General features: G+C 49.3%; 5 protein-coding genes across 5 annotated transcripts; 4 read left to right on the forward strand and 1 right to left on the reverse strand.

Moving 5' to 3' along the window:
- Positions 1–642: 642 nt before the first annotated feature.
- Positions 643–2,352, forward strand: V1518DRAFT_423099 (ergosterol biosynthesis ERG4/ERG24). Its single transcript, XM_066905612.1, has 3 exons — positions 643–1,287; positions 1,350–1,899; positions 1,950–2,352. The coding sequence occupies exons 1-3, from the start codon at positions 956–958 to the stop codon at positions 1,959–1,961; spliced, it is 894 nt and encodes a 297-aa protein (XP_066757197.1). The 5' UTR covers positions 643–955; the 3' UTR covers positions 1,962–2,352.
- A 154-nt stretch (positions 2,353–2,506) lies between these two features.
- V1518DRAFT_131307 (Endonuclease/exonuclease/phosphatase) lies at positions 2,507–4,002 on the reverse strand. The gene has a single exon (XM_066900723.1). It carries the CDS (start codon positions 3,694–3,696, stop codon positions 2,656–2,658), a length of 1,041 nt encoding a protein of 346 aa, XP_066757198.1. The 5' UTR covers positions 3,697–4,002; the 3' UTR covers positions 2,507–2,655.
- A 351-nt stretch (positions 4,003–4,353) lies between these two features.
- On the forward strand, positions 4,354–5,757 carry V1518DRAFT_423104 (Endonuclease/exonuclease/phosphatase). Its single transcript, XM_066905613.1, has one exon. The coding sequence runs from the start codon at positions 4,653–4,655 to the stop codon at positions 5,679–5,681; it is 1,029 nt and encodes a 342-aa protein (XP_066757199.1). The 5' UTR covers positions 4,354–4,652; the 3' UTR covers positions 5,682–5,757.
- A 1,811-nt stretch (positions 5,758–7,568) lies between these two features.
- V1518DRAFT_131353 (ZIP zinc transporter-domain-containing protein) lies at positions 7,569–9,132 on the forward strand. Its single transcript, XM_066900724.1, has 2 exons — positions 7,569–7,774; positions 7,836–9,132. The coding sequence occupies exons 1-2, from the start codon at positions 7,678–7,680 to the stop codon at positions 9,092–9,094; spliced, it is 1,356 nt and encodes a 451-aa protein (XP_066757200.1). The 5' UTR covers positions 7,569–7,677; the 3' UTR covers positions 9,095–9,132.
- Positions 9,133–9,394: 262 nt separating this feature from the next.
- Positions 9,395–10,593, forward strand: V1518DRAFT_423108 (uncharacterized protein). Its single transcript, XM_066905614.1, has one exon. It carries the CDS (start codon positions 9,510–9,512, stop codon positions 10,341–10,343), a length of 834 nt encoding a protein of 277 aa, XP_066757201.1. The 5' UTR covers positions 9,395–9,509; the 3' UTR covers positions 10,344–10,593.
- Positions 10,594–12,148: the final 1,555 nt, after the last annotated feature.

Here is a 12,148-nt window from a genome sequence, read left to right on the forward strand (position 1 = left end):
GGTTGGTGAGTTCTTGAATTTTATTAATTTAATATACATCGGCTTGGTGAGTTCTTGAGTTTAATTAATATTTGATATACATCGGCTCCTCGCTTGAATGAGAGCTGGGAGGTTCGATCCAAACCATTCCAATATCGGCAAGGCCGCATGCAAGTATTTTTTCGGCTAAACTCTTCGTAGAGGATTCCATGAATCGGTCCATACACAAGAGATAAGAAAATATCAATACCACCACGTGCACTACACAGGTGCGGCGTGTTGTCCTTGCCCAACCCCTTAACCAAGCATCCCCCCTGCCCCACACACACACACACACACACACTCTAGTCGCAAAGCAATCTGTTTGATCCTGCTCAACTGGATAAACAATCCGTTATAAAGAATTTGTGTAAATCATTTCGTCGTTTCTACCGACCACAGCTGCTACGGTGGCATCGAAGCGGAAAATCGCTTCTACTATTCCTGCATCCGTAGAGAAAGGAGGAGGAAAAACAGAAGTCGCTACTACGGCCCCCATCAATGGCACTTCCGACAAGGTCGACTTCGAGTTTGGCGGGCTCTTGGGGACAACGCTGCTCATGATCGGCTTTCCTCTTGTGATGTGGTACATGTGGATTGGGGCAACATACTACGATGGTAGATTCCCTCTGCCCCGGCCCGATCAGACATGGATCGATTTTGTACGGCACCTATGTCGGCTGGTGTATCAAGGAGCATATCCGACAATCAAGGCCTGGGCCATCTATTGGACTTTTTTTCTCGTCGAGGCTTTCATGTACTGCTACATGCCGGTATTTCTGGGTATTGACGGCCACTCCCTCACGAAGGTGGCAAACGACTGCCTTACTACTGTTCGGCCTATTCAAGCTTTTATGCAACCATCATCTTTGTGGCTGCTTTACACGTGACCGGAATCTTCCCTCTGTCGACCTTAGTGGACGAGTTTGGCCCTCTGATGACCGTGGCTATTCTGTCCGGCTTTCTAAACAGCTTGGCTGTCTATGTGCACGCTTTTGTTACTGGTCGAACGCACCGTCTATCGGGCTCCCATGTCTATGATTTTTTTATGGGTGCAGAGCTGAACCCCCGCATCGGCATTCTAGACTTGAAAATGTTCTACGAAGTCCGCATCCCGTGGTATATCTTATTCTTTATCACCTGCTCCGTTGCAGTTCGTCAGTACGAGAACTACGGTTATGTCTCCCCTGAAGTGACTTTTCTGGTCGGGGCACACTATCTGTATACCAATGCCTGCGCCAAAGGCGAAGATATGATCATTACAAGTTGGTATGTTAACAAATCCACTTCCTTTCTTCTTCTGTTCGCTTTTGTTTCTTCTAACAGCATAGGGATATGTACAACGAAAAACTCGGATTTCTCCTTACCTTTTGGAACATGGCTGGTGTACCCTTCACGTATTGTCATTGCTCCCTATACTGTGCTCTTCATGACCCTGCCGAGTACCGCTGGCACTGGTTCCCATTGTCTGTGCTCTGTGTCTTGTATATTTTCTTCTACTGGATGTGGGACAGCGCCAACGGTCAAAAGAACGCCTTCCGCCACCAACAAGACGGCCAGGTCTTCAAGCGCAAGGCTTTTCCCCAGGTGCCGTGGCAGGTGATTGAGAACCCAAGGACCATCGAAACGCCTTCCGGTGGTCGTATTATGGTGGACGGCTGGTTTACCATTATCCGCAAGCCTAACTATGTTCCGGACATGTTTTTTTCCCTGTCGTGGGGTCTGATTACTGGGTTCAGAAGCCCGTTCCCTTGGTTTTATGGCCTTTTTTTTATGGTTATGATTATCCACCGCACCTATCGGGATGTCAATAAATGTCGAAGAATCTATGGCGAGGCGTGGCGCCGCTATGAAAAAGAGGTTCCATACCTATTTATCCCAGTAAGTTTACCTTCCTATACAAAACGGCCGTTTTGCTAACAAGTTTACAGTATGTGATTTAAACAAGCAAGCGCGTGGTAGAATACGGTGAAAGGGGGTCGAGCTAGACTACTGTATAAGCTGGCACGACCATACTACTAAGGGTGTAATCTGAAAGGGGATATGGGGAAATAAGGATATTCTGTGTAACAAGGCGTCAGTTACGACTGGCTCGGGGTGCACTCTGTTGGGGAGTACAGAGATAAACTAAATGGTTTGTGATGACACCTTAGTTTCCTATTTTTCTAACGACCTAAATGGTGGTATCAAGGGTTTATGTTACCAGCGTATGTCAAGGCTGTTTCGTGCGCAATACTTCTCGTGTGTCTTAGTGATTTGTCAATTGTTCCAAGAGCCTAGTGATTGTCTGGATGCAGCGAATGTCTCATGGTGAATACAAGTTGATTACTGAAGAGCTGTCTGCTATGTACTGACTATTCTATGGTATTAATCATGTGCGACCACGTGGCGCTAGCCGAGGGCACGGACGTCAAGCTCTCTGCTTGGCGCTCGGAGGCGTTGTGAATAGCTTAAAGACCACCTTGTCCTCACACAAATCATTTTAGAGCTACAAATTCCGTTGACCAGTCTAAAGTTTATTACTGCACTCTGGTCGTTCTACTAATCTTTGTCGCCAACTGCGGCTCAAATATCATACGAACGGCATACTAATGCATTATAATACAGTACATTTGTTCACTAACTCACTTTTCCGAATTAAACAGGATTGACATTCGGATCTATTGTAATGTCAACGTATAGAGGACGATGATTGCTCATGTGATATCCATTGTCAAAGAAGTTCTCACCAACGCGATAACGAACAGGCGCCCATCCACCAGACGAAGGGCCCATTGCAAAGGTCGTGCGTGTGAACGACGTCGTGACACCTTCCGCGTTAAACCCGGAAACACTAGACAAATGACCACCACGACGCTCGGGGGGAGTAGCTTGCATGATGTCCCGGTAATAGAACGAGTAGTCTATCGGGTTTGCGTAGTTGGCAGAGAAAGTGGAGTTGATAGTTGTCATTGACTCGGCACCTGTGATGATCTTGTAGGCATCGCTGCTAGTACTGCCCGGCGCGGAATTGAGGCAGCCAAGGAGAAATACCGGACCGTAGCCGCTGTAAGCCTCGTAAGACGAGCGCCATCGGATGAGTGACGCGCTGAGTACCCGCGAGTCGTTCGAAATGTCATCGAGGTGAGTACTGATAATCACAAACTTGTCGCCAGTTGCAATTACTTTCATGCGAGCGACCGTGGCAATGCGATAACTTCCCGCACCACTGTACTTGGATACGTCATATGGCGTGCTCGTCAACCAGAAGACATCGGACGCCGTGAGGGAATATAAAGTCGAGTCGTAAAACACCGCAACGTACTCGCCGGAAGTGACACCGTTATCACGGCCAACACCCGCATATTTCCACTGCGACCCGAGAAGCGTAATCATATCTGCCATCTGGTTGCTATACGCGCCCTGAATTGAGAAAATACCAACTTTATTGAACAGGACCTCGTTGGAAATGGCAAGGCGTCGTTTGGCCCACGAGACCTCCGTGTAAGTGCTATAGTAACTCATTTCGCTGTCGTATGGAACCGTAGAATTGAGAGCGGCAATCGTTGCGGCGACTGTCGTCGTGTCGGTGATATCGTCAGGGTGGACGACCCATGTGAGCATGCGAACATTCGAAATTGCGAGTGCCGGCGTGAGCGCCGACAGCATGAAAATGGCGGAACTAATGGAGAATTTCATGATGGTGCGAGGATGGACGAGACAGCGGTAGACTGAACAACAGCATTAGATATATCTGTACTCGGCCCCGCGTGCCGTACCGAGGCTTGCGGAAGTGCTGCAGCTCACGGTGCCGCTTCCGGCGACGGTTGGTATGCCAATCAAACCAATCCGAAGGCAAGAACAGCGCATGAGCTAAATGGCAGGTGTCATGCAGCGTCGAATTCGTAAGCCGGCGTGTATAGAACGTGACACCACGAAGGCTGGAATGGCATGATTGCCGACGATGTTGCTTGCTATCGCTGGCTCTATGTCTTGGCAGGCACACCCCGCGCAAGAGTAAGTTAAGGTTATCCGCTCAGGGCAAAGGACTCGCCGTGCGCGTCGGCTACTCCTAACGGTCAATTAGTTGTCCATCCGCCATACCTTAGACTGAATGCTGCTGCCAATCACGAACAAAAAGCCGGTGTATTCCACAAAATTCATTGCAATCGCGACTGTGGGCTCCGTGGTACTCTCAGAATATGACAATTGGCAGCATCGCGCTCCGTCAAGAGAGAAAGCTGCTTCGGCAGATCAAGCCAAGGAACCGCGCTATCCTGCTTCCGGCATAGCGCATGATAGGATGTGTTCATTTCCGCACTAGATACGTAAAATAGGAGGTCGTGCAAGGGGTAACCAAACGCCAAGAGAAGGGCTAATAGGTTATCGCTGTGCCAAGAAGGCGCTCTGGGATCCAATCATAGAGTGGTTTCACGAACACGTTCCTGGCTGCCAACCGCGTTCTGTCCAGACAGTCGCAGAACTGTGCGTCGACAACAGCAGCCACGGCAGAGTCGACACCACTGCGACAGCGATATGGCGACCTGTCCCTATGATTTCACCTCTCAAATATATGTTGCGCGCTCAGCCCCAGAACCAGAGAATGGTTTACCCTAATTTCAACCACCGCGCGGCAGCACCACAAGCACACAGCCATGATTTCAGCGCTCGTTCTCTGCAGTTTGGTCGCTGTGCAACTGGCCACCGCGACAACTTACGACGATATACTTCGCGTGCAGTCATGGAACCTGCGTTATGATTCGATGACGGACACCATCTACCCACCGCAGACCCTTGATGGGCTGAACTGGACGGTGCCCTATCCTTACGAGGCTGACTGGTACGATACCTATACTGAGCAGAAATGGTCTGCCCGTCGCATCGGAGTCGTGTCCACAATTCAGTTCATGAACCCGGCGGTACTATGTATGCAAGAGGCAAAGAACCGCCAGGTCATCGATCTTGCCGGCATGATGCCGGAATACGACTGGATTGGCGTCGGTCGCGACGACGGCAGCACGTCCGGCGAATACTCTACTATTTTCTACCAGCCGGAACTCGTCACGCTCAATTCGTGGGAGTCGTTCTGGTTATCACCAACATACACCGTGCCGTCGAAATACTCCGGCGCCGGCAGCATCCGCATCGTCACTGTCGGCCGCTTCACCTCCGCCAACGGCACAAAGTTCACAGCCATGTGCACTCACTGGGACGATCAGTCCGACGCTGCACGTCAGTATGCAGCGTCCATGATCCGTTATCGCGGCGCGTACGAGACAGTTAACTGGGGCGAGGTTCTATTGTTCGGCGACTTCAATTCTCAATCATCCGGTTCGTCTAGCGGCGGCTACCAGATCATCACCGGTGCAGAAAGCATGGTCAGCATCAATTCCACTTTCCTGTCTAACTACAGCTCTACACTCTCGGATTCGTTTGTCATGGAAGATCTTCTCAAACTCACACCGGCGCAGAATCGTTCGGGAAATCATGCCACGTTCCAAGGATTTGTGGAGATTACGGATGTCAGCGAGTTCACGAGAATCGACTTCGTTATGGGCGGTAGCAATAGCACGATCACGCCACTCAGATATCGCGTAGAAGAGATGTTCTTTGATGACGGATATCATCAAAGCGACCATCGTCCTGTTGTCGTTGATGTCAAAATTGGAACTTACTCAGGGTAGAGCGCTATTCACACCTATATCAAAAGTTTGCAGTTATGTTCATTATATCAAGTATTGACACATGTTAATAATTGGGTATCTCTGCCGCAGTGAGCTGCCTCAGCGACCTGAATCTTGACGCAAATAAACAATCTGCAATTTATAGCCGCACTTAACACGGCAACGCGCAGTGGCGTGGAGGTAGAAGAAGCAATGGTGCGTTTAGACTCTTAGAAAAATTATTACGAACCCAGGCAATCTGTGCAAGCGAGTGCACGTGCCAGGGTCCAGCAGGACACCGCATATCGTCGATCACTGCCCAGAAATACTAACTCGGTTCCTACCACTAACTCAATCCAGAACTTTCATTGTGACTTCTGAGCGCCGTGCGATCGCCCATCGCTTACGCAGTATGTAGGATATATCCTCCAGCACTGGCATCGCGCCGTTGCTTGCGGTGCCAGTCCCGTACTCGACGACGGCAACTGTGTTGACGGTGGCTGTGGCAGATATCGCGTTGTGCCGGTCGTAGAAGTTCAGTTATCCGGATCGGGCATCGTTGGCACGCATGACAAATGATAATGTGCAGGCGACCAAAAATTCTATCCAGAGTTAAGGTTTTCCGTTTTTGTATAAACTATCCTTGCAGTTTGGCTTGTTCAAGGTGAGTTTATTTATGCCCGTTCTGCAGGGTGTGTGAAGGTCACGTGCTGATCTATAGATGTAGACATTCTATTCCGACTATATCGAAGCTCCTGCCGTAACGACTTCACTCACAGATTCCAAATTTGCGGGAAAGCGGCTAAGCTGATCCGAGACACTTCAGATCTTCGTCTTCGCTAATAAACTCCAGCTACGAGGATACGACCATCATCTTTGGACAATTTTCTATCTGCCCCACCAATCAGACCGTACACTCAAAGCACTCGCCCGCATGGATTACCTACATAACCGTGTATGTAGCCGACGGCCAGATTTCTAATGCGGACTTGCTGTACACTCTCTCTGTGGTCGTCATGGTGCAAGTCCAGTTCATGAGCCAATTCGAATGGCGTCCGCTTAACTATATGGAGCAGGGCGCGATTGGCACGGTTTGGAAATCGATTGGTGATGATATGGGAATAAGGTAAACCGACGTGCTGGGAAACGATACATGGGCTGATGAACTAGCGTTTGTGGAGAACATCACGGGATGGTCAAAGCAGTATGAGTGTGATGCGATGAAACTTGTTATATCGAACATAATGCCGGCGGCTGCAACAGTGGATTTGTTACTGTATCATGCATTGAGTATTGTTTCACCATAGGCGCTCGGGCTGCTGACTGTGCTCATGGACAATCACGTTCACTATGCATTTATTTGTCCCAAACCTGGTATCGTACTGTCAATGCTAGCCTATACCGCTCTCATTATTCGGTGCTTCGTCATAGGTTACCTCATCTACCACGCATGCATCCCCTCATCTCTTTCTCCGAATCTGACTCAAAGACAGGCAGAATAGCCACTACGACTACCAAATCAAGCCGTGGTACATGCCAATACCTGCTGGTTGCGCTGGGTACCGAATGGCTTGCTCAGCCGCTTTGTCGACGGGCATCGTTCCAGGTGGCAAGCAATGGAAATCAGAAGGATTGCTGTTCGACGATGTCGGTCCCGTGGCGTGAATGGGCGCGGGAATTAAGGAGATGGAGGCGGATGGGGATTGGTTGCGGGCGTGAGAGGCCGGCAGGGTGTCCGATAACGTTACGGGGTATGGAGTTACTAATAACTCAGCTTTCGACTGTATCGCAGAATACATCTCAATATTCTAATTTTATATGTATCTTCATCATTATTTTACATTTATAAAGACAATCAATCGCATCTAAAGTCGCATATCAAATTGTCGAATGTGCTTTCCAAGAGCGAAGCATTCTTGGCAAACGGGGCTGACACGATAATACCTCTGCAAATCTAAGCTACAGTCAGTAGACAAAGCTTCATGGATACACAGTGACCCGAATATCAGCCAATTGGATGCTTGATTATTTGGTATGGTGCATGGTTGTCCCAGCAAGGTACTCCAGGGACACATCAAACCGCGAACTCCCACCTTGGCGGTCCATCTCACCAAGTGAGTTTGGCACACTCAGCTCCTATTCCAGCAGTATTGACAAGCGTTATAACCGCAACAGTTGTCCTAGAAATCGCTCTATATATTCCGTGCCATGGTCGCCAAGATGCAGTCCACAAACGGTCTATCCGACATCTCGCATTCACATACTCAGGAGCAACAATGGCAGGCTCCACGTGGTGGGAGCAGTACGATCCCAATGTTATCACGGTGAACAGCACCGACGTCGACGACGCGTGGAAACTGTGCGTGATTGAAGGCGTGTACTTCGGCGCAAACGAGTACAGCGGCGGTATGGGCGCGCGCATTTCGTCGGTCTTTGTGATCTTGTTCGTCTCTACCTTTTTCACAATGTTCCCACTCATCGCCCGTGAGATTCCAAGTCTACGGATCCCAGTTATGGCGTACCAAATTGCGCGGAATTTTGGAACCGGTGTTATTGTTGCGACGGCGTTTATTCATTTGATGGACCCGGCGTACTCTGAGATTGGCCCGAATACGTGCGTGGGCTCGACTGGCAACTGGGCGATTTACTCATGGGCACCGGCGCTGATTCTGGCGTCGGTGATGTTTATCTTTGTCATGGACTTGTTTAGTGATTTATACGTTCGGAAGAAGTACCACGTCAGCGCGCACGAGAGCGATCATATCATGTCGGCTATCACGAAGACTAAGGACAAGAACTGCGTCGGCCTCATTCTTGGCGACGAGTCGGGCTGCTGCGACACCGAAATCGCCGTGGCGAGCAGCGTGGCGAGCAACACCAGTAAGCGGGCAATGCAGAACCATTATATCGAACACACCGAGGAGCTCAACGAGGTGGAGAGCAGCTATCACAGCCAGATTGGCGCGTTCTTGATTCTCGAGTTTGGCATTCTCTTTCATTCAGTCATGATTGGACTTAACCTCGGCGCATGTGGCGATGAATTTAAGACGCTTTATCCTGTGCTTGTGTTCCACCAAAGCTTTGAGGGTCTCGGCATCGGTGCTCGTCTCTCCGCAATCGAGTTCCCCACAGAGAAGCGCGCATACCCGTGGCTTCTGTGCCTTGCATACGGCCTAACAACACCCATCAGCGTTGCAATCGGCCTCGGCGTGCGCACGACTTACTTCTCCAACTCCTTTGCCGCCAACATCGTGCAAGGTGTGCTTGACTCGATTTCTGCTGGCATTCTCATCTACACCGGCTTGGTCGAATTGCTGGCACGCGATTTCCTATTCAATCCCCACCGCACGACAGATATGAAGCAGTTGATGCTGTACTTGTTCAGCACGCTGCTTGGTGCGGGAATCATGGCGTTGCTTGGAAAGTGGGCCTGAACGATGGCGATGGGTTGTGAACATTGTGGTGCTTTAAGGACCATAAAACGCACGAATGGGATGTATTAATTGATATTCATGAGAAATTATGTGCTGCTAGATAAGTAATTGTTTGGAAGCTCCCTGCGTTGGTGGTAATGCAGCTCCTTGGACCAGTTGCCGTGCTTAGGTGGCCGCTCGGTGATGCTGCCGTAGCGCATACGTTGTAGTAGCCACTTAGCGAAAACGCCGTACTGTACCCTTACCCGCAGCTCTGCCCCATCCAAACCCGCAGCCAGTGTCGTCATTTTGCTGCCGTCCCCCAGCTCCCAACCTCCCAGATATCGCGTCTTCACCTTCGACACGTACATATCGCTTTCTGTGATCGCCTTGGACTTTGCTATAGCCATAAGTGCCACTACAAGATATAATATGGATGACTCTCACTGCCGACTCGGCACCCCTCATGTCGTCCATTCGCTCTCTTCACTTCGTCCGCATAACCACGATCGCCTCACCGCAACGCTACACAATGGCCGTGATGGATATTGACAATATTTTTCAACGTTCCACCATAATCTCCTCCACTACAAATCTTACCCAAATTGGCGCGCCGACGACAATTTTGGCCACTAGCTTCTTTCAGCGTCTCGGCATTCGACGCGGCCTTGTCCGCATCGCCGCGAGATGCGGCCTAGGTCTCAACAGCAGCTGCAGCTGGATTCAAAAGATTCAGACCAAAGAAACAAAGGAGTTAGCTATTGAGCAATGGATTAAGGCGTACCCGTCCCTCGCGCGCTGTACTACGTTGCAGCTCCCAACGTCAAAACACCCGGCTCTCACCAACCACCACATCGCTTCTGCCATATCGCTTCCGCCACCATCACCTGTCGAAGACGATGATATTGTCAGTCTTCTTGAGCGGATGATCATAGTAGATTCCAAGGATGACATCACGGTCTTTTTTGGTGCGTCGCACCAACCCGTTGCCAGCGTGCAAGCCATCGCCGCCGCTGCGTACCCGAACCTAGAGTTCGTGCACCTGGACACCACAAATTTTGAAAACTGCGTCCACTCTTCCGAAGGCGCGTACCTACGACTACGCAACATCATCGATGAACTTGTGATTATGCAACGCTGCCTTGCCGCACGATATGCGCTCGTGATCGACGATCTGGAGCAGTACTCGCAGATGTACGATTGGGTTTTCGGAAAGATATTTGCCGAGGCATATGTTCATAAGCAGGTTGTTCTCGTTGTTGCACAATGAATGTATAGATTCGGTTTGTGTATTACCTGTCGACCGGAGCTGTACTTCAGGTGCTGTGGTGTTTGTATATATGAATTCTCTTCTCTTTGTACATATGAATCTCCTTCTCGCACAGATAACCGCTGATCACAAGCGACGTAGTTGATGTGAGCACGAGCTGCTAACTCACAGCTGCAAGGGTGCAGTGGCGACTAAAGTCCAAATTAAGAGACTTCAAATCAAATATTTCATAATAAAGGTACTCGCATCTCATAATTTCAACATATTGGGACTACATACAAAAATTGAAGAGGACGCAATACCACATCCTAGTTGGTCGCTGTTTACTGGTAGCCTCATGAAGTTACATAGACCGCTCCCATTCACCAGACTCTGCTATCTTTAGGTTTTGGACTATAAATTGAAGTATTGTAGCTGTTTTATTGGAATTTGCAAACAATTCTGCTGAGCCATTAAAATTTGCCTAAGCTGTGGTGAAAGCTGGGCGGGTTAGACGGCGGGGTGAAGTGGGCGACACTGACATTCAGCCGCACAGAGCCCTAATCCGCAGACCTTTCGGCACATCAACTCCCTAACAACGACTTTGCCAATCCCCTCAGCTGGTCTTCTTACGCTCCTCCTGTGATATCGCACATTGTCTCTCCAGGCCATCCAAATTTGTCATTATCTTTGAATATTGCAGTAGCTGTGACTAAAATGCAGTACCCCACCGCCAAGCAATACTGACCTTTTGGGACTACTAGGTCACCGCTTTCTGCTCTTCTCCGCTACATTTTGCTTCGCTTCACAAGTTCGACTTCGACAGGTTCAATCTTTACAACACGGCTTTCAAATATGTTTGCATACCTTGATAATCATTTTTAGCAACATATCGGCTTCCAAATCTAGCGACGATTAGCGAATGCTCTCCGACGTCCGCTGCAACTGTCAACGTTTAGGAAGCTGCGATTTTTCCCCGACCTTGAGACCCACATGTTGACAGATACTACCGTACTCCCGGCCTCCACAGCAATTAACTGCTGTGCTGATAGCCGCTGCGCCGACAGAGCTCGGTACAATTTGAGATCGTGAGTCTGCGAACTAACAGGGTGAATGCCCTTTCAAGCATTGCGGCTTGTACTTCCGGAGAGCCGGCCCAATGAGAGCTCTACCACATCTCAAGCTAACACCGATTGCACCAGTCGCAGCGTCACGTGTATGTTTGCTCGGTTATTCAATAGTCGTTGCTCCGAAACCATCGTTCTGTATGAGTATGAGTAACACCACAGATCTCTGATCGACAAGACCACCTTTGCTACGATTTCCATAGGCCCTTTTACGCTCAAATTTGTCTCGCTTGGTCAATGCATGTTTGAACTTGGTTTAAACGAGCTATCTTAAGCCGCGCGCCACAGATTGCGGTGTATGATTGCAAGTAATTTTGTCTAATATCGGATACTTCGATGCACAACGGGTGACTTTGATCATCCTCGAACTAAATCACTACGTGCGCAGATACGATATACCGTTTGCAGAAGCATTTGAGAAGCGCGTACCCATCACAGACTCATCGTCCTCATCGTCCTTGGAACTGTTTTCAACCAAATTGGTTTTGACATTTGCATTGCTAACGATTCTTCAGAGCCCGAGGTTGCGCTTTCGGTTAATTTGATTGAATTTGACATATGTTAAAGACAAAGAGGCTTACAGTCGCTTAAGGTTGACTGCCTCCGGCGGTTGTGGAAGGATGCCTATCTGATGCTCTGAGAGATTATGCGGGGCGCATTTCTATTGAAAGGTTCACATGTCTTTCATGAATACAAAAC

Source organism: Limtongia smithiae, assembly GCF_038497785.1.
Source record: "Limtongia smithiae strain NRRL Y-17922 unplaced genomic scaffold V1518scaffold_16, whole genome shotgun sequence".
NCBI classification, from domain to species: Eukaryota; Fungi; Ascomycota; class Lipomycetes; order Lipomycetales; family Lipomycetaceae; genus Limtongia; species Limtongia smithiae.